At 40.3% G+C, this 22271-nt stretch overlaps 1 protein-coding gene across 7 annotated transcripts in view; it reads left to right on the top strand.

Moving 5' to 3' along the window:
• Nucleotides 1–1109: 1109 nt before the first annotated feature.
• SH3BP2 (SH3 domain binding protein 2) overlaps nucleotides 1110–22271 on the top strand; it is a 37773-nt gene continuing 16611 nt past the window's right edge. Inside the window, exons 1-3 of one of the 7 annotated variants that reach the window (XM_039551301.1) lie at nucleotides 1884–1971; nucleotides 9202–9298; nucleotides 15956–16013. Coding sequence is in view for 2 of the 7 variants with exons in the window: in XM_010402016.4 (XP_010400318.2) it covers nucleotides 21591–21700 (110 nt within the window). In the remaining 5 variants the exon portion in view is untranslated. Of the gene's footprint in view, nucleotides 1193–1883; nucleotides 1972–2091; nucleotides 2192–9201; nucleotides 9299–15955; nucleotides 16014–21439; nucleotides 21701–22271 lie in introns of those variants that run through there. The other 6 variants (XM_039551300.1, XM_039551298.1, XM_039551299.1 and 3 more) reach the window with 6 other exon arrangements.

The following is a 22271-nucleotide window of genomic DNA, read 5'->3' as shown; positions in this document are numbered from 1 at the left end:
GCTTTAAAACTAGGTTGAAGTATTAGATGACTAATCAGTAAAAAAAGCTGCTGCCTTTTATTCAAACAAGCCTCAGAATGATACAATGATCAATGTTTTGGGAATACTGCCTTATTACATGCTCTCTCATTTACATTCTTGTTACAAAAGTAAATGGAGTTAAAACCGATCAGACTAGTAATACTGCTTCAGATAAATTTTACAAGACAAAAACCACATTTTAAGTTGCTGAACATTTTAAAATAGATTCTTCATATTTTTTCTTATTTTGCTTCTGCATAATTTAAAATGTAATTTTACCTTTTCAATCCTCTGCTCATATCACAGAATATGCTGAGTTGGAAGGGACCCACAAGAATCATTGAGTCCAGCTCTTGGCCCTGCACAGCACCATCCCCACGAGTCACACCACATGACCAAAAGCATTGCCCAAAGGCTTTCGGAATTCTGTCAGGCTTGGGGCTGTGACCACTAATCTGGGGAGCCCCTTCCAGTGCCCAACCACCCTCTGGGTGAGGATCCTTTTTCTAATATATGACCTAAACCTCCCCTGACACATATGACTAAAACCCAAATAAAATTGAAAATACAACCCCAAACCCCTTCTTTTTTTATCTACAAGAAACCCCACCCCCCAAATACCTGGGATACAATAAAAGGCTGATGGAAAACCAAACAAAATATTGAATGAAATAAAAGTATATCTTATATTAACATTTAACATGTGAGAATGAGGCAAACTTTATCTTATCAAATTTTAAATGTCACCTTTTAGATAACTTAAAAATACCTTTCCAACCATGTAGCATCTCTGTGAGTACAGGTAAGCTGCAGAGTAATGGGGTCTAGCTACCATGGGCGTGAGGAGAACCTGGACAAAATGAGAGTTGAGTGCAGAGGCAACGCAAGGCTCTGTGCGTGGCCAGCCTGGAGCCAGCACGGCTGGTCCGGCCCTCGGCTGTTTCGGACTCGGGCTCCCTCTGCAGTGACCCTGGAGCAAGAAACCGGGCACTGAGGCGCGAGAGAGCCCGCCTGTGTCCATGGAGCCCGGCCGAGCCGGCCATCCCTGCAGTGCTCCAGGCTGGGGCAGTGCCTGCACGGGCTTCCCGAAGGACACAAGACAGCTGGGACAGTGCCTCCGCGGGCTCCCGATGGGCACAGGACGCTCGCAAAGAAACGTCACCGTTTGCAGGTATGCTACAACCTCTTTTCTCCCTGCCCCTGTTGCCTTCCGGGCAGGCGCCTGTGTCAGACCCTGCTGCCAGTCACACAAAACCCGATCCCCAGGTCACGTCCTCTGGGGCTGCAGCTTCTGGACGTGGTGGAATCACCGTCCCTGGAGGTGTTTAAGAGAAGACTGTACTCAGTGCCATGGTCTGGTTGACACCGTGGCGTTGGGTCATAGGTTTAACTGGATGATCAGGATTCTGCGATGCTGTGCCAGGTGCAGACAGACCCGAAGCAGTGGCCGCCGGGAGCGTTCAGCACAGGCAGCCCTGGCAGAGCCGAGAGGCGGCCGCTTGGGGCCGGACCCCGGCAGAGCCCGGCTGCCCCTCCGGCCCAGCGCTGCCCGCTCCCCGCCCGGCTGCCCGGGAGGGGCGGCGCTCCCCGCCCGCCGGCAGCTCCCAGCGGCGGCTCCCACGGGCGGCGCCGGCGGGGCGGGAGCGGGAGGCGGGAGCGGAGGCTGGGCCGGCCCCGGCAGGTGAAGGAAGGGGCGGGCGCGGGGCGCGCTGGCCGCAGTGGGGATGAGCGGCCGGCGCGGCGGTGGCGGCTGCCCGCGGAGCTGAGCCGGGCTGCGGCGGAGGTGAGCGCCGTGTGCCGGCGGCGGCGAGCCCCCTGTCCCAGCGGGGTGGCGGGGGCGTTCCCGCTGCCCCGGCCCGGCCCTCGCCCCGCTCGGGGCCCCCCGCGTGTCCGCCTCTCCCGGCTCCTTCCCGCCGCGGCGCTGCCGGAGGGCGCCGGGAAACTCCTCGGGTGAGTCACGGGAGCCTCGGGAAGCGCCGTGCCGAGCCGGCCCCCGCAGAGCCCCGGTGCCGGGCGGGGAAAGCCGCGCGGGGTGGCGGCCCCAGAGCGGCCGGGTTCCCTGTGCAAGGTGCGGGTCCCGCGGCTCCGAGGGAAACAGCGGGAAGACGCCTCGTGTCTCCTGTTGCATGGGTTTACGCCTTCTGTTCGGTGCCGCTTTGATCACCTGCAGGTGGGACGTGGGATAGAGTCGTCGGTGTGAGTCCGCCCGTGGGGGAAGGAAAGGCTCTTCTGGGGGCGGAAAAACGGTGTAGGTGCTTTCCTTTGGGAAGGGAAGAGTGAAAGAGCTGTATGGCCCACTTGTGTTGAGCTGCAGCTTTGGTGTTGAGTTGGGAGCATCAGGAGTCATTTCCTACCATGATTCCAGAGATAATAGAAATACATGTTAAAGGATGAAGCAAGGCTTTTTAGAGTTGAAACATAGCAGTGAAACATAGGGTACAAATGCATTTTACAGCATTTTCTTCAGTGTTCCAATCTGCTTTAATCTTGGAAGCCGTCCCCCTCTTACTTGGGTCACATCTGTCACTTCAGTCTAGGTATGAAGTTTGCATCCATCTGCAGGTATAAGCTGTGTGCAAGCTGTGTACTGCACCTCTTGTACCAGGAGAGAGTGAGGACACCTGGCATGTGCTTATTTAATTTGTCAGCTTTTATCCCCAAGAGACCAGTGCAAATTGGATACTGCTATCCCAAATGAATTGAGGTGGTGGATAAATGTTTCCCCTCCTACAGGGGAGGCCTGTCTGCTAAGACCTCTTTTCTGGAGTCTTGATGCTGGCAAAGTACAGATCAGTAGTGGGACAGAACCGGCCTCGTGCTGTGTCTAAATTCATCACTACAGGTGCAGTAGTTCCTCGTGCATGTCACACAGTCTCCTGCTGATGTGTGCTCTTGGTCTGGCTGTGCGCTGAAGTTTCCTCTTGGAAGTTAATTGCATTAAACTTGTATGTTTCTTACTGTGAAAAGCAAATCTCCACTTTTTCTCTGCTCTTAGGGTTAGCGTGTCACCGGTTATGAAACAAATTTAGATCTGAATAATTATACACCTCTTCTGATTATTTTTGGTTGTATTTGTACAGGAAATGTAGAGCTGAAGCCTCTGCAGTTTATATCTTCCATGTACCTCCTTCACGCTTTAGGCAAAAGCAGAATTGCTGTTTTTCTTTTAGGCATAACACATTTCTTTCCTTTCCTGTAACCATACTTTAAAGCCATCTTGCTGTTGCAGGAGAGCTGATTAATAGATACCCCTTGCCAATATTCCATTACTGAGGAGTCAGTACTTGGTCAGCTTAGTGGTGGGTTAAATGCTGTTTCCTGTTTGTAATTTTTTTGTTTTAAAATCTCTCAGCTTGCCATAAACTTCTCTACAAAGCGTGACAAACTTCATGCTAAAAGGTTCAGAAAACAAAAAGCTTTTTAAAAAAGGTTATAAAGGAGGGAGATGCAGAGATGACAGTTCTGGAAAGGGTTAAAGGGTTTGAAGTTGTCAAAGCAGTAAGGATGAACACACCAAGATAAGTTCCTGCAGAAACCTCAGACAGGGCTGTCTGAGTGAAAATTCCTGTGTTTGAGGCCAATCTGACCAGCTGACTGTGAATCTGTAAACTCCTGCGGAGAACCCCTTGTACTTCAAAGACTGGATTTCCAATCTAATATTGTTGCTAAAAAATTTAGCTAGCCTACAAAAAATGTAAAAAAGGGGGCATGAAAAGTCTCCTTCTGCAATTTCTTAAGTGGATATGAAGCAGTCTCCTTTGACAGAAAATCAAACATGGCAGGCACTTTGGTAATGAGTGTTAAGTAGAAATGGAAATGCCTTAAGAAGTGTTAACTTGTTCTTTACAGCACTGAAACACAAACATGGATGACCAAAAGGCACATACATATTTATCATTTTACCTGTAGGAAAAGTGCCTCTGACACTCAAACCTGGTGGTTGCAGTGTTCCTCTTTGCCCCACAGCCCTTAGGTTGCTGGTGCATTTATTGCTCTGTGTTACAAGATAGCAGTAATAGAGAGGTGTCTGTTTTAACCTGAAAACATTGACTTTGTGTTGGTGGATCCTCTAGTCCTTTTGGCATGGGATGTTAGGCAATGGGTAGCTTATGCTTTTGTCAGAGTATCCAACAGTTTCATAAGTTGTTTGGAATGTGCAGCCCTGCAAATATTGTGTCCATTAATTGTTTCTGGCTTAAGCCCTGATCTTAAAAGTACTTGCAGATGCAAGTAACTCTACTATTTGTAAACTGTTAGTTTGTATTACTGTAGGATCGGGATCTTGGCTTGCTTGCTACTTTTACTGGACCTTGCAGGAAAGTTCATAGAAGCTCAGACTCTCAGTAGCATTGATTAATAGATCTGTAAGCAATGGTGAGGCCTCCTAACAGCTACCAGGGAACAGCCAGAATAAATTGGTTTTGTTCAGATTTGAAAATATTAATTGATACAGTGATTCTTCCACAATGTGTTTTGTCTTCTAATAGGGATTTTTTTTTTATGGAAGAGAGAAAAGAACCTCTTAGATGGTCATACCTGTATTGTGTAGCTAAGCATTTTTCTGGCCTTTTTTTAAGGTAACCTTAGTTCATGAAGGCATTTCCTCATAACATTGTTTCACAATTGCTTTGGAACCTGTACTGTAGTGGAACAGTGTTGGAAGGGAGTTTGAGAGTGTAGAAATCAGAGGGACTTAAGGCAGCCTCAAAGGTAATCTGAGAAGCACTCATTTCTGTAAATACGGTTCTAAAGGAAATGTGTATTTCTTATACTGTTATCACATGTACATATGTCACTGTCTGTTCCTCCAATATTTATGAACCATTGCTAACTCTTGCTAATCAACACCCTGTCCTCCTATCAATACTGCTTGCTTTATGCTGGAATGACTAAATGAGTTATGCCTTTTGTGATATGATGAGGAAAGGATTGAAGGCACTGAAATTTTCATCAGTATAACTACACTGGGTATGGTTGTAAACTTTAGGAACTATTTATCATGTTATCAAGCTTATGCATCATTGGCTTGCTTGCTTTAGATGACTAGACTAGAGCACACAGCAGAAATCTTGGTATGCTGTGCTTTTTAAGAGCAATATACTGTCTACACAGTATTTCTTCAAGGTCCGTTTGAAGTTTTTTTTCAATCTTGTCTCTTCTCCATACTCTTCTATGTTGAATTTCTTACTTTTTCCTTACAAAGAAAAGGAGTTGAAGAGTCTATATTTCATCAAACACATGCAGAAATTTGACAACAATTTTTCTCGCGATAAGGGATTTATTTTGAGCAGGGCAATAGTTAGGGGAGAATGCAGGGACATTAATTCCTATGGAAACAAACTTAAATGTTCTTCTCCCCCTATTACAGCATACCAGCGTAATTGAAATAATCTATTTCTTTTGTTTGTGTGCTAGCTCATTTCCTATAATGACCGAGTTCTTATCTCTTCCAAGCTGGTGTTATTGCAGTGCTTATGCATGTCTGGATATCTTTGGCAGAAAGATACTTCAAGTATCTTCAAGTATCTCAGTGCAGAGAATTACAATTACTCAGAAATCAGACCTTGGCAATACTTATGGCTTCAGCTCCTGCAGACTGTTTTTAGCAGCAGAGAAGGGGGAAGCTTGCATGCTTATTGAGAGGATTCCTGTTGTGTCTTTTTGCTGTAGTCATGGGCTGGTTTAACCGGGCTAATTCAGGGACACCTAATGTGTAGCTAGAACTCTTTCTAAAGTACTTCTGAAAAATCTTAACCTCATGGGAAGTGGATGTGCTGGATCTGTCTCCTAAAACAGCTGTAAAGAGCTGAGCTAGATAGCTGGTGTGAAATAAGTAAGTCTGGCTAAATTTAGGAATATATACTTGATGGATTTTGTTGCTGGATTAACTTTCATGTCTATGGCTGCCCTGAGGTAGGGAAAGTACACCTTTGCTTCCTTGCAATCTTTTATTTCTGGAAAAGCCACAAGTAAAACTTCAAGAAATCCAGGGAATGCTTGTTTTCATCCTCTTAATGTTTGAAAATTCTTACTGTTCAGCTGATTATGGTTAAAGCTTTCTGGATTTTTATTTTCTTTATGCTAAGTTATAACATCAACTGAAAAACTGTCCATCATTAATCATGTATGATCAGAATCACTTCCATCCTAATGGAACTGTAGGTACATTTGGATCATTAGATCTGTTCTGTCTTCTAGAAAATGTGTATGTCTAATTCCAACCCAGCTCTTCTAGTGTTAATTTGTCAAAGAAGGAACTTCCCGATTCAAACTAACTTTATATCCTTACATTTTTAAAAGGTAAACACTTTTCTCTTAGTTAAATGCAACCACTCTGCTCTAACTTAGAAAAACACGAAATTTGTTTTGGTCATGGTAAACCATTTCCTTGGATATCTTAGGGCAGGAATACAGGAGTTTGGTGTTCTTTTCTTTATATTTTGACTGATTAATTTATGTAGATGGTGCTACTATGTATGGTAGTGTGTGACCACTTAAGGATGACTTTGTTAATTCCTGATTATTCCTCATTATTCAAAGTGGATCTAGGTGCTTACAGAGACTTTCACTCTCTCATGAAGCATTTAGAAAAATTAATGCCTGCACATACATTCAAGATCACTTTATGAAAACTTTAGAGTGGTGCATTTAAACAGATTATGGTTTTTGTTGCTTGATGTAGTAGACATTGCAGCTAAACTTTGTTAATGTGTGCAATACCTTGACATGTGCATGCACAAAGGACTTGCATAAAACACTTCTTTGATATTCTTGATTGTTTCAGTGCAGGGACTATATTGCAATCCCAAATAGAAAAATTATTGGACATATTTAAGCAAGGCTCTTATTTTGTTATCTCTTCAGCTTTGCCATAAATGAGCGCTAGGAGAAAGTTGGATTTATGCCTTTAATCATGAACGCTCTTGTAAGGAGTCTTCAAACAGGAAATCTTTCATGCCAGATGTTTTCCTCTAAATATGAAAATGGAATTTCTATTGGAGCTCATATGAGAGCAACAACTGAGTGAAATATCACTCTTAATTTTTTTAAAAATCTGGTGGCCATGCTGAGTAATATTTAAACTTTTTTGGAGAGTACAAAACCCCTGAAATTATAGAATTCTATTGCTTCTGGCAGAAGCACTGTAAAAGTATGCAAAGGTCATGTATGAGGTCCCTAAGAAGAAGATGATGTCTGTATTTTAAGCAAGCATGTTTTATTCACTTTCCTCCCATGTGCCTGTATTGTATGTTTTAATACTTTCCTCTAATAGGAAGGATAACATGCAGCTTTAAGAAAACAGAAACTGAAATCCCTCATCATAGTAGGCCTTAAAAGAAGCAGAGGAGAGGCAGTAATATGTGCACCAAAAATTTAGTTATATATGCAGTTCTTAGAGTTGGCTTGTTAGTATTTTATGTTCCAGTTCATCTCCTGTCTTAACTGATTTGTCATTTTCTAGCACCTGGCTTAAGACTGGTTACCAAGTTCCAGTTAAGAGATTGGTCCCAACTTGCTATAGGAAAACAACCTGCATTTTGGAGTTTGAATGATATTCATTCTTGCTTCTGGCAGCACTTGGAAAGAAAAGACTGGGAGGCAGTGGCACCACTGTGCATGTCTGGAACTGTTGCTACCTCAGAGATCTTTCTTTGTCTAAGTGTTGACAAGAGAGAGATGATGGGAAGTGTGCTGCAAGACTCGTCATGAAAGGTGATTTGTGCATAACAGACATGACTAAAGGCAAAAGATTTCTCATTTTGAAGTGTAGCCAAGTAAACAAGAGGAGAGCAAATTGTAGAAGGAAGTAGGAGAATTTAGTATCCCTAGGCTTAGTACTTGTATGGTCAAGAAAATGAAACAAGACCATACTGGGTGGTGGAAATAGAGTCTGCATGAATGGGTTCTCTCTCTTAAAGGACAAGAATGTGAATTTAGATTGGACTTCAGTGCCCTGAACTCCATTGTTACTCAGTGTAAATGTACTTTTTCATTGTTCAGGTTAGCCAGCCTGGAACTGCCAGCTGAATTGCATCTTTTGGTGTTATTCATTGGCTGTAACAGATGGAAATAAGGTCAGGTCTAGTTTAGCTGGCAGTATTCCTATTTAGGTGAACCATGAACCTGTGCTGTGCAATTTAATAATTAATTGTTAAACAAAAGCAAAGCTTCATCTTCTATTATCATTGAGTTTTTCACTTAAAAATATGCAAAATAAAAAACAGGAACCCTTGGAAGAGGGAAATCTTACTTAACATGTCAGTTCCCACTTCCATGTTCAGTTCTTCTCCAGAAAAAATAAGCTTCGTACTCTCCAGCAGAGCTTTAGTCTGCTGAAATCAGTCACTGAGATGACTTTGTCTGTACTAATGCAGCACTTCAGGGCAGCATCTCAGATCCTGAAATAGATTTTAATAAATGTAAAAGTATGTTTTACTAATTTTCATTTTTTATGTAACAACTGCTTAGTAACAAAAAAGGAAGAGGAGAGGTGGAAGTAGAGTGTCGTGAATACCTTGGTCTCGTGTGGTGAAATATGTCTTGTAAGACAAAAAAAAAAGGTGGTTTTGTAGGAAGCTTTGTTTCCTTGTTCTAATTTTAACTCCAGCTACTGTAGTGGTAGACATTAATCATCACTCTAGAAACAGTCATTTTTACAAATACAGTTTTTTAAAAATACTCATAGAATTAGCAATTAGTTTTTTATTTGTGATTTCTTTCAATATCTTCATGTTAATCTTATTGCGAGTCAAAATCTCTTTGAAATGGTCATCTCATGTTTCATTGGTTCTTACATGATTTTACAAGACCTACCATACTTCTAAACATCAACTTGGGTGATGGACAATCTCTCTATTGGTGTACTTGTAAAACTTGTTAAAACTCTACTGCAAAGTAAAAAGTTTTGGTTTAAGTGCCACACCCTTACAAATTCCACCTCGAAGTCTACCTAGTTCCACTTAACTTCATCAGAAGTTGCATGCATCCAAGTGCTGAGGTTGGTTTTCAAACCAGACCATAGTTAACCTTCAGAGCTAGTTCCTGCAACCAAGCAGCAGAGGCTTGAATTATTAGTCTCTAATCTTGTGACAACCCTACTAAAAAGAGTAAATCATTACCTTGATGTTGCTTAACAGTAATTCTATTACAACATATCACATAATTGTTTGCTTCTCCTAGATCAAGCTGGAGCTCTGAAGTGACTTCAGTTCAATGTGTTACAACTGCAGGACAGTTATTTCCTCAAGTGGAGCAGCTCTTCTCTCGGAGCACTGTGGTATGACTGGATATTGGGTTTGCATTACATAATATGTATTGTCTCCTAAGCCTTTTACACAGACCTGGTAGTCACTGTTTTCACTAAGCATGTGTACTGAAGTCAGCTTCTGGTATTTCCTTATACCAATAAGACTGTACACCTTAGATACATAGGCTTGTGTAAGAGCTACCCATCTTTCTTTGTGTTCTGTTCTGTACCTCTTCCTGGAAGGATTAGCTTTTTTTCCTACTGGTTTGTTGGGGTTTTTTTTTGTGACAATGATATAAAGAGAAATTTAGCATAAAGAAACCTGGACTATGACAGATCCTACAGATCCTACTGGCAGATGAAAGGCTTATAATTAGCGCATTCAAAACTGATCTGTAAGCTTGACTAATCAAAATAAGGCACTTTGAACTATGTTTGGGAAAAAAGTAACCTGGCTTGCACAGCTGCTGAGCATCTGCAGCTGTTAATTGCCTTTAATCAGTCAGGCTTAAACATTCAAGCTTTCCACTGTAATTTTTCAGTGAGTTAATCAGCCTCCACTGTGATGCCAGGTAGGCATGTTTCCAAAGCACTGTGCATTTTAAGAGAGTGAAGTGGGATTTGTGTATATAGACTTTTGTACACATTGCGTAGGGAAATACAATTTCTGCTGTCAAAGTGGGTGTAGCACACACAGGAGCACGGGTCTATCAGTCCTCTGAAGTCTCTGTTTGATGTCTATGAAAGAGTCCTTACCTTCAGTATGTAACTGGAGACTTGCATTAGGACTAGGTGCATATAGGTGAATATATTCATCAGAATGCTCACCAGAAAGGCTTTTCTGAGAAGACAGAACACCCATTGCAGGAGGGGCACACAAGTCTTACTATAAGATTAGTAGTTTTCTTCCTCCTAGAGAATTGCAAGTAGAAAACTGTGTTGGAAAAAAAAAAAATGAGGTTATATACAACAGAGTTGTCATCCTGGGTTTAGGAGAACCCAAACAAATAATAAGATGATGCATAGTCTGGCACAGATGTATTCCATTCCCACCATTCATAAGCTTGTGTGGGTACTCTTACTCGGGAGCAAATTAAGCATGGCAGACTGCTGGGATTATGCTAAATAATTACTTGATGTGTGACTGTGCAGTGGGGGAGGATGGGAAATTTGGAAGGGAAAGAGGAATATTTTAAATGTACTCTTCATGTTTAAACTAGGAGAACAGAGTTAGATAGCCAAACTGTTCTCTAGCCACATAGAGGAAATTACTGGATTTGCGGGAAGCGGTTATGGGAAGAGCTCACAGTGAAATTCTTTTTTCCTTCAGTACTCAAAGCCTCAGTGAGTCATCTGCCTCCTGCCTTCTTCTCCCCGCCTCCAAAAAAGAAAAAAAAAAAAAAAAAAAGAAAAAGCCCTTATTTCTGTCCCTTGGCAAATACCACAGCTGCTCTGAAGAAGGTTGTAGTTCAGGATGCCACTGATCCAAGTGTCTGAAGAGGCCAATTGAAGCACTGTTGGAGGGATGTGTGGACTTGTTAAATCTCACGTTTTGCTTTGAGGTGCACATAAGCTTTCTCATAATGATGTAAACAATGCTGATAGAATGGAATACTGTGTTTCCAAATGTACACAGTACTAGATGATACCAAAGTGATTAGGTCTGGAAACTGTCTGTCATATTGGCACAGTGCCTGCTGTGCCTCTGCTGCCAGGCTGTTTCTCCATGGCTGCGTGGCATCCCCATTCCTTCAGTGGAGAGCAGTTGTGTTTGTCCTCCTCCCTGGTGGCTCCTCTGCTTCATTCACTGATCCTAGAGGAATGAGAGGACTGCCAGGGGTAGAAGGATATGGTAGTGGGAGAAAAGGGTGCTGCTGATGCCACCTGTGCACTTGCACTCGGGGGTTTGTCTCCCCAGCAGAATTGGGTTGGCAGGTGGCAAGGGCTTAGTGACAAATCTGTTAATTAGCAAAGATGTACTAAATGCTGATCTAATGGGCTACAACAATGTCATGGTATTTAATAATTACTTGGTAGTAGGAAGCTCTCTTCTGGGCAGTCAAACTGGGAGTTAGGTGTCTTCTTCTGAGTTGGAGGTCTTGTTCCAAGGAACAAGATTGACAAGAGAACTGGATTGACAAGAGAAAGCCAAGCAGAAGGTATTTGCAGCAGTGTCTTTGCTATGAAGTGTAGCAAACAGAAGTCTTTTTTATTGAAACTTGTAGTTTGGCAACTTTACACAATTCTGTTCCTTCCTGGAGTGTTCTGTTCTATTTTAGATAGCAGGAAACATATTAATTAGATGCTTCTAATTAATCCTTGTTTCTATGCCTGTACCATTTCTTTCTAGTTGACATACTGAGTAATTTGCCTGCCACATGTTACTCATGCCCTGTAATTTTTATAGCCCTAAGCAGATGAAGTGCATGGCTTGGTAGAATTTTGCTCTAAATGCACTTGTTGGTCTGTGTTAATTGAGAAGGTATGTGGAAGAAACACACCTGACACATGAATCAGGAGCTTGAAGTGTCATTCTGACAGAAACAAAAGTTGCAAGAAAGCTCTGTCTCCCCACAGCCCTTTCCAGTTGTAGCAGTGATGCTGGGCAGACTTCCTTTTCTTTTTTTTTAGTTTCTTATTGTTGAGATTTTAGGGTTTTTAGCAACTCGGAGGTAAAGCCAAATATGAATTTGGCCTGATACTCAGGTGTTAGTCCACATAAAAAGCAAGTATAAACCTGATGTGTTCCTAAAAATCCTGTGTTAAGAAGATAAACTGCGTCACTACTCACAATTTATTCTAGTGACCTTAAGTCTGATGGGGTTATGTTGCATATTTGAGCAAAATGGTTTAGAAAAAGAAGAGGGAGCTTATATTAGAATGCAAAGGGTTGCTGATACTGTTCTGTAGAGGAGCCAAAATGTCAAGTGAACGGTGAATCTTGGGGAATAGATTTCTTGTGATTTCTAACTGAACAATTTAATCTCTAACAAAGTGGAATGAAAAATAATAAAGAGAAACAATACCACATTCCAAAGGAGCAAAAAACATAAGCTTTAAGTTTGCAATGTATACAGAGCATAGGAAGATCTCTTCAACAATTTTCCTGTCCTTGCTGACTAAAGGCTTATTTTTTCACATCCAGTTAAACTGTAACTAGCGCAGTCTTTGCACTTGTTATTCTGACTGTACCATGCCAGCTGCTGGTTCTCTGGTAGACTGCACGGGACAGGAAGTGGCAGTGGAGCCATGGATGTGGCCCACAATGATTTTGTCATTATATCAGTCTTTGCTAATCTGTGATGATGCCGAATTTAGAAATTTTTCATAAAATTCTGTAGACAAAAGATTTTTGAGTATGTAATGGGATAATGGTAGCTTGAACTGTTGGGCTTGTTAAGTTTTGATCTGTTGGATATGTACCTGACAGAAATTGGAAATTAGCTTTGTTGCATCTTGGAAATTTATAGTGGCTTATTATTTAAATATAAATTACTAGAATGCATCAAAGATTGTCACATACTTTCTGGAAGAAGACGAGGCTTTTTGGACAGAGTATAATGCACTTTGAATGCTTTTTAGTACACCTCCAAAGCTGAGAGTTCTTTTATATAAACAAAGTGCAGCTGCACTTTGATACAGTTATTAAGTGCAGTTTTTTAGAGGATGTTAAATGGATCAGTCTGTATGATTTCAAACACTAAATAAAATATCACAAATAGCATTAAATATTTTTTAAATGTGCAGAAAGAGTACTTTCTTCCTGTAAAGTTCAGCTTTTGTAGACCTTTTATTTTGTGGTGGCAGTAACTCCTACAGCTGAGTCAATGCATCTGTGATGTTGTTTGGCTTGGGTCTGGATGAACTGTTGTTATGTTTACTACACAAAGATGTCAGGTTTGATTACTTAGGTTGAAACAGGACCAATCCCATTGACCTAAATTTCTGGATTTCCTTTGTGCAAGTGAAATCCAGCGTCAGCTCTTCATTGTGTACAAGAAGTGATTTGTACTTCGAATGCCTTAAGAACATCTAGGATTTGTATAGCAGGAAGAGATTCTGTAAAATCTTGTAAAAGCTTTTGCTGGAAATGTTACATGCTCCATATAAATTCAGTGTAGAACCAAAACCTGGAAATGAAAGAATGCTAAGAATGAAAGACTCCTTGGACATAATGAGTGTTAGTTCCAGGTAGTGCATAAATGTAAGATTTCGGAGGTCATGAAAAAGAGAGCCCTTCTGTCATAACCAGGTCATCTCTGTAAAGAGTCTGGCTGCACTGTTTTGAAAGAGCTTTTCAAGGAAACTACAAAAAAGAATGGTTCACAAAGGCAATGTATTCTTTGTAGCTTATCCTGCCAAGAATATTAGAAGGGCTGCTGACGTATAGGACATATGTTATTTAAGAACTGTGTATATATATGTGTTCCTATATGTGTGTGTGTGCATGTTTCTTTTTAGTCTGTAATAAAGAAAAGTTAGTTTCGGTGGTGAAAATCAGCGAGGCCAGGAATCAGCCAAATGACCTTTGGACCATCTTTGTGACTTTAAGAACAGAAGGAATAGGTGATGCTTTAATATGTTTGAGAAAGGATTTGGAAATAAGCAAGTTCTCTATGATAGGCTAGGTTAATGTGATGCCCAGAAGCATCTTCAAATTTAAAAAGGGGAGGGAATAATCTAACTAGAATGTAGAGTGGATGTAAAAGATTCCAGGCTCCTACTAGATTCAAACTTAGTCTGGAATAATTTTAAAGAGTTGGTGGGAAGGAAGTGGAAGTGTCTTTTAAAGTGGGTGTTCCAGTTTACAAACTTTTTTTTTTTGATCATTAATGGGACAACAGGAATAGCTGTGTGGAGTCAGATCTGAGGAGAGCTTGCAGAAGAGTGTAAGAACTTGACACAGATGCAGAATATTCTTCCAGCCTAAGAATTTGCAGGTCAGGGGCTTATTGGAGTAATTTTGAAGTGCCAGAGACTGAGATCTTGGAATCTGAGATGGATTTCTGTATTTCCAGTTTTTCGGTCACTGTACTCTAAGTGAGATTTGTTACAGCTTTTTTGATTTGTTTTTGTTTTTGTTTTGTTTTGTTTTTGTTTTTTTTTTTTTTTTTTTTTTTTTTTTGTTTTTGTTTTTGTTTTTGTTTTTTTTGTTTTCCTCCTCTGAAACATTACTGGGCACCAATCCAGGAAGGGTTTTGATTCACATGTGCAGTACCATTGTATCCATTCCCATTATCTGTAATGTTCTGAAGTCATTTCCCCAGAGTGGACAAGTTATACTCTTATAAATATAAGGGTTGTATCTTGACATACAGGACAGGTCAGGAAAGGAGCTGATTTGAGGAGAGCTAAGTGCCATCAAGGTCAGATGCAAGTAAGAATCTAGAATTTGTGTGTTAGCTCCTTGCCTTTGGTCTATCTAACTGTCAGGTGTTCATTACTTTCATAATATTATGCATGGGGTTTGTACCTATTTAGAAACCTTGCTGGAAACTGCTGGCACCATGGCAGTAATATATTTGATTAGGCAGACTGATCTATGGTGTAAAATATGACTGTTGTTGTTCACATCTTATGAAATATTGCATATGAAAGTTTTCAGTGCTTGAAAATGGCCCTGCGTGAACTCACTTCTGAATGCAGCTCTACAGCTCTGGAGACTTAAGTTAATGTCAGGCTAATCCTTGCTATTGGAGTTCATTTAAACAAGATTTAGGATGAATGAATTTCTTTCTTTTTAGTCATACTTCTGAAGGAAGTAGTGATTTCCATAAAGAAATGATAATAGAAAAGGCCATTGTCCAAATTGTCTTGTAAAAGAAGCCCATTGCATGTGATTATACATTTTAATGGTTATTTTAAGTGATATGAATTGACTGTTTCCTCTCCTGTCCTCCAAATTAAAACTGTTTGTTTACTGCTCTCTTTCTGAAGAAGCTTTGCAGTGTACATTTGTTTTCATTTAAAAATCTTCATTTAAAATCCCAACTATATGTGATGTGGTGTTTATAATTGAATTCAGCTTTTGTAGAAAGTAAGCACGAGCTTACAGAGATTCTTCTTTCTGGTGTTTGTTAAAAAAAAAAAAACAAACAAAGCAAAACCCCACCAAAACCCAAAGGTAGTATTTACCCAAGTGATGAAATACATGGTAGCCTTAAATCCTGATTATTTCAATCTATGCTCTTACCTGTTTCAGTCCTTTGATCCAGTGTTTCTGTGGTGGGAGTGGCAAAACACTTAAGCTTTACCACATCCTTTGGAGAAGCTCGTATCATGATTTAAAAGGGAACAGTAACTGGAATTGGAATAAGGAATCCGTGTTTCTGGTGCACCTACTTACTTGCATGAGGCTTTGAGCACTAAGAGCTTCAAAGCTGCTGAAGGTGGGGACAGTCCATTAGCAATAAAACCCAGTTGGGCCTTCTATAAATCACACTTGCATGGTTAATAGCTTATTTGGATATTCTGGTTCATAGTCAGAGTTTCCAAGTCTGAGAACAGCAAACTCTGAGATGCTTCACTGCATAATTATTTAAAACCCAGCACCACCTACTACTGTGTTGTACAGCAGTATAGTACAGAGTGAGTCTTTGCAGTTACATTCTGTCTTTAAATTGTATCAAAAGTCTCTAAACAAGCAAAATAAAAAAAGAAAATCTTTGTTTTGTTTTGTTTTTCCAGGGTCTAGCAGAAGCTGAGCTTCCTCTTTGGTTCTGGCTGCAGCCATTTGCCTGCAGAGGTATATTTGCTTAACTATAAGGTTCCTGCAGTCACCAGGAGAGGGAAACACAGGCTTGAAGGACTCATAGATGACATGACCAAATGCTTCCTCTAAACCAGGGCTTGCTGCATTTCTTTAAGATTCAATTAGTAGCTTGTTATTGGGGTCAGCGAGTTTATGAATTTACTCACTGCATTTTTTTGTGGATAGACATTTAAAAGGACTTTATAAACTCTACGTGGTTTTGTTGGTTTTAATATACAGCTGCACTAATGTTTTAAAATTGCTTAAATTCAGTAACTTTCTTGTTGATTTGCATATTCCTTCAGACAAAATACTCTCTTTAACTTGCTGTGGTAGTCTTGGACCACAGTTACGTTAGTCTTGTACAAGCACAGTATACAATGAACTCATGGCTGTTGTATATCTTGCCAAAATGCCTCAGTATCAGAAAAAATTAAATCACTTTTCTTGTTTCCTTCCCTTGGACACTTGATGTACTTTAAATCAATATAAGTAAAATTCTAAGAAAGCGAAAAAATATTTCCTAACAACAGACTTAATTTCATATGGCGAGATGTCTGTTGGTTAAATGTACCTGTCAGATCATTAATGGATATTTGACCCCTTCCAATACATTTCTGAAAGCCTATATTTAGGTGTTGCTTTTACTAAAATTCAATGGTCCATCAGCTAAAATGCTGAAAGCTGTTTTGACATCTAAGCAGAAATTATTTTGGCATCCAACAGTGCTTCCTAATTTACCAGTTTTGAGTACCTTAGTGATAGAATTGTGTGCAGTTAATCACAAACCAGCCTAGCAGTAAAATTGTTTTAACAGTAATATCTTGGATCTGAAAACTTCTGCCAAGGAAATAAATCATTTGTGGAAACTCCCACTTTCAGTATCTATGTGTATCTGGGGAAACTCCCTTTGCAGCTGTCAGCAGGAATAGGATCTTGGCAATAACGTTTATACTTCTGCTCAGTTACTTTTTTTTTTTTTTACCTATGTTCTAGTTTAAATTGTTCTATGAGCACTGATGAAAGAGCAGTTAATCATAGCCATAGTGGCATTTACAGTCTTTTGTACAAGGACCTTGTATATAAGTAACAGTTAAAAGGAACAAAGAATGTGTTCATCTATTTTCAATAGTAAATGAAAATGGAATGTTGGTAATGTATCTGAATTTATATAAAAAGAAACAAAAGGCAGCAAATTATCTTCAGGACTTGCCTTCTACTTTAAGTGTTTTTACCAAATATTACTGGTGTGGTCTGACTGGCACAGACTTCACCCAGTTAACTCCCTGGGTGAATGCTCCTATACAGTTTTGAGGGGCCTTTTGATTCATTAGAAATCCATTACACTTGAAAAGCTACACATAACAAAATTGGCAACATTGAAAATTATGCTGGAACAGCTGTACTGATCTTAATTCATAGAACCATTTAGGTTGGAGAAGACCTCTAAGATCATCGAGTCTTAACTTTCAACCTAGCACCAACACCCTGTTCAACACTAAACCATGTCCCAAAGGGCCACATCCACATTCTTTAAATACCTTCAGGGATGGTGACTCCACCACTTCTCTGGGCAGCCCATTCCAATGCTTGACAACCCTTTTTGTGAAGAATTTTTTCCAAATATCCAACCTAAATCTCCCCTGGCACAACTTGGGGCTGTTTCCTCCATCCCGTCACTTGTTACCTGGGAGAAGAGACCGACCCTCACCTGGCTACAACCTCCTGAAAGGGAATTGGAGACAGTGAGAAGGTCTCCCCTGAGCCTCCTTTTCCCCAGGCTAAAAACCTCCAGCTCCTTCAGCTGTTCCTCACAGGACTTGAGCTCCAGACCCTTCCCCACCTCCATTGCCCTTCTCTGGACACGCTCCAGCCCTTCAATGTCTTTCTGGGAGTGAGGGGCCCTACAATACATTAATATAAAGCCCTGCATTATTTTTCAAGGCTGGCTGGTGTAAGTGAACCTGTTAAATAAGAATGTCCTTATATTGAGAGTTTGCAGATGGTTTTTGTCTTCCAGCTGCACAATCTAATTTGCTTTTTTAGAAGCTATGCACATACTGCAAGTACTTTGTGACTCTACTTTGTTTTACAGATGTTTGAGCAATATATGACATTAACTGTATCCCAAAATCAGTCATGATGATATCTTCTAGGATGTGTGCCAAACTGATGAAACAATCATGAAAAGTTAAAACTTTGTTTTAAAATTGATATGCTCTTTCTCTGAGGTATGACTTACTTATTGTGGACCAGTGCTGGCTGGCTTTTTCTTAAGTTCCAAGCCAACAATATGTCTATAGATGTTCAGAACCTAAGAGCCACTGGAGAATAAGTAGAAACTTGGAAGCTTTCTGACTTGAAGTGTTTCTTGGGTTTAGATTAAGTACATGTTATCAAGACTTCAGCTACCTATTTTAAGTATATGTAATAAATAAGTAAAAATATTATTAGGACTTCTTCAGGTCTTCTAAAGTAAGTTGAAGGAAGGGATGATAGTTGAAATTTAAAGTATATGAATTCTTTTGACATTGAAAGAGGATTTTTGGAAGTTTTGGCCTTGTTTCTTCTCCTTGTTGCTGATTTATCTTTTTTTTTTTTTAAGATAATAATGCAGTTCACCCAGCAGAAATAGTTCTGATGCATGGTTATTTGTATTTTCACGAGACTGCCTTACTTAATAAATGAAGGGTTCAGGCGAGTAATTTACCCTTGATTTTTTACAATCTGCACTTGTGAAGTATGCAGCTGACAAATATATTATCTCTCAATATAATGTCTGTGTTTCCACTGTCATCTAGAAACTTGGGTCTAAACTTGTTTGGTAGAATCAATAAAATAAAAAAATTCGAATAATCTACTCCTGATTCAAACATTAAAGTCAGTAAAGGATTAACAGAACATCCTTCCTTAATGTCTTGCTATACGGTTGGCTTTTATGGAAATATATAATGTATGAATTCTTACATTATTCTGAGTGGAACTTAACTACTGAGCTGACTTGCTGCAGCTGGCAGAAAGTGTTTTTCATGCTATTTTAATTTTTTAGTGCTTTGTTAATTTTTCTGCCTTGCTTGTTGCTGTGCTCTTCTTGTGCTGCTTTTATTTACAGTCCGTTCTTGCAGTTTCCTGTAAATTTGTCAGCAAGAGGAAGCGCCCCTGCTGCAGACACAGCTCAGCCCTGTGAGCTGTGGTGAGACAAGTGAATTTATACTGGCAAGGACAGTGTTCTGCCAGATGTGTTTGTGCCCTCGCATCCCATTAACTAATGATAAGTAGGATTGCTTTTGACTGCCAGCAAGAGCTGTTCCTGATAATGGCAGAGAACACTGGCTGACTTCCTCGGGCAGCGGCCCTGCTGGAATCAAATCTAGGTGTTGGTTCCAGATGCTTTGGTTCTTCCTTTTTAAGGCTATCTGAGTGATATCTTATAATGTTAAAGAAGAGAAGTATCTCCTTTGGAGTGAAGTTCTCCCTCGGCTATCTTGGTGCAAGGCTACTTCTCACCACTGATTTCATGGGGACAAGTGAAGGTTAGTGGTCTGAAAACCTTATACCAAAGGTCCGTGCATAACAGAATTTTGCTTTGTGAAGAAGGATATATTTAATGCTTTCACTTCCCTGGCAGACATGTCAATCAAATCCATAGAGTTTTCATGTCTTTTCAGATTCCTTATTTGCAATTCTGGAATACAATCCTTCTGATAAATGTTTCTTCTAGAAAGCTGAATTTTCAGTCTCCCAAAACTGTGAAACATTTAAACTACTTTGGTTGTTCCTTGGTGGAACACCAGCTTGCATGTGTGTGAAGTGGCTTCTGTTCTGACTCTGGGAACATCTTGATGGTGTTGGAAATCACCAGAGAAGTTGAAATGGGATCTTGGAACTTGAAATGAAAAATCCTGCTGCATCTCTGAGTACTAAAATGAAGAAATAGAGAGGACAGCATCAGAAAGGTTAGAGAGGAAAAGCAGTACCTCAGGAACACATGTTGGATAAAGGAGGCAAGGTTTAATGAGACTGTTGAAGCCAAAGACCGTGGTACTGTAAGTTGTGGAGTTTGGAGGGAAAAACCAAGAGTTAGGTGTGTCACATCAGAAAAGGGAAAGAGGAACTGAAGGGTTTTTTCCAGTGTTACATATACTCAAGTGCTGTCGTTCTGATTCTAGTTTTTTTACTGAGTTGGAGATAAAGCTTGCAAAGATGCTAATGCCAGTTTAGAAGAGTATGCTTAGATAACAGAGAAGTCAGAGAGGAAAGATTGCTTTAGAGAGTATGCCTTCAATGGGTAACTGATACAGTAGCAAATAAAACAAGTGAATTTAATTCACAAACCACTGAGCTGTACTCTTCTTCTGTGTGAAAAATCTGTTAAGCCACTGAGACAAGTGGGTATTGATCCTTACTGAAGAGTACTGGGATCTTTGTGTTGATATGCTGATCCTTTTGGCTAACAACAGGTGTGTGGTATTTGTGGTTTAATTTCCCCTTCTCTAGAGCCTGGTAGGTGCCCTGTGGTGAGAGAACTGTTTTTCTAGCCCATACAGCCATGAGCAGTATCTGAAAGTTACTTTCTTTTGTGCTTTGACTGTTGGGTAGCTTACAAAAAGGGATGTTGTATGGAGACTTCTTCCTTCTATTTTGGGGTACAGATTCATGTCCGTTTCCCCAAAAATATGTGAAGTAAACTTTTCTTGACATACTTTTTTTGTTCATCACTGTGAAACTTTCTAGTTGTTTCTGTCTTGTTCAAACTTTTGAGCCTGGAATATTGTTTAAATCTAAACAAGTCAGTGAAACACTTGAAGCCTTTTAAGAACTCCAGATGAAAATAAGTGTAAAACAATGCTATTTATTAATCATCAGTTGATAATATTTGTCCTGTAGATTTGTGCATTGTAAGCCTCTTGAATTCAAATTTTATTGTCTTTTGTGGTTTGTGTAGCATCAAATGTACAGGCAAGACTTGCTCTAAAGTATGTCTGTGCTGCAGAATTTTTCAGAATGGTGATTTTGATTTTCTTGGGTTGAAGAGGGAAGGACAAGCTCCAACTCTGGGGGAGAAAACAGATGAAATATTTACAGTTCTGTGGTGCAGTGCAAGTACCTGAGGCACAGGCTCTTCTGGAGCACAGGCAGCATTTCTGATCTGTGCCTCTGCCAGTGTGAGAGCCAGAGTACACTGAGAGAAAAAAGGACAACTTTCTTTTTCTCCCATAGGAAAGTGGTCGATTGAAAGGTGAGAAGGAAGACAATGAGCACTGGAAAATCCCGTCTTCTTTCTACCTTGATGTCTGTCAGAGGTTTCAGCTATGCAGGAATTGATTTATAACCTCTCTGGGAAGCTGGGAAATCTGACAAAGATAGTGCTGCCCACTGACAGTGGGGGAAACAGGAAGTAACAAAGGAAACAAGTCATTGCCTCGGCGTCACTTTTGGCTGCAGTGCAGATGCACAAGCAGTTGGGGCAGGGTTTCTTTTCCTTTTGTGTGTTGAGCAGACAGCAGCTACAGCTGTGGCTTTCAACCTGGGAATACCCAAACGTGGGAGAAATGCAGAGATGTTCCTGCCATGCCTGAGAGGGGTCATAAGTTGTTAATGGCTTTGTCATCACAAAGGAAACAATCATTCGGTGAAACTGTCAGCAGAAAAACTATGTGTCGATCAGACAAGGTCACCAGGTTAGTGCTTTTTGTAGCTTGTATTTCTGTCATCTTTTCTCCTTCAGGTAGAGAACCGACTACAGCTACGAGTAGAGTATGGTATCTGGGCTAAAATACTTTTAACTCATGCAGAAAATGGAAAGATAAAGAATTGGAGGGGGAAGAGATGAGTGGGTTGTTGGTTGAAAGCTTTTGCCAGAAAAGAAAAGCAAGTTGAAGCAAGTTAAAGAGAGTAAATTTAGTTATACAATGTATTTCAGTAGGGCTTAGTTCTCTGTTCCCTTTGTCTTGTAAGATTTTTCTTTTACTTCAATGTTTGTACTGTGCTATTAATCTTTCTGAGTATTGTGAAAGGGGCTGTTAGAAGTATTAGGAAATGGAATGTGTAGCCAAAAATGTAGGAGAGATATGGAAAAGTATTTCAGAAGTACTGGAGAATAGTTAATAAATGGACAAGAGACCTGATAATTCTGCAGAAAATAGTTTGAAGAACAGATGGTAAATGTTTAGATGGTTGAATCAGAGAAATCATTCTTGCTCAGAATTGCTGAGAGCACATAGGGGAAACTTTTCCTGTTCTGCAGTGTGT

Source organism: Corvus cornix, chromosome 4, assembly GCF_000738735.6.
Source record: "Corvus cornix cornix isolate S_Up_H32 chromosome 4, ASM73873v5, whole genome shotgun sequence".
Taxonomy (NCBI): Eukaryota; Metazoa; Chordata; class Aves; order Passeriformes; family Corvidae; genus Corvus; species Corvus cornix.
Note: the sequence above shows the minus strand (reverse complement) of the source record. Positions and strands in the feature narration are given on the sequence as shown.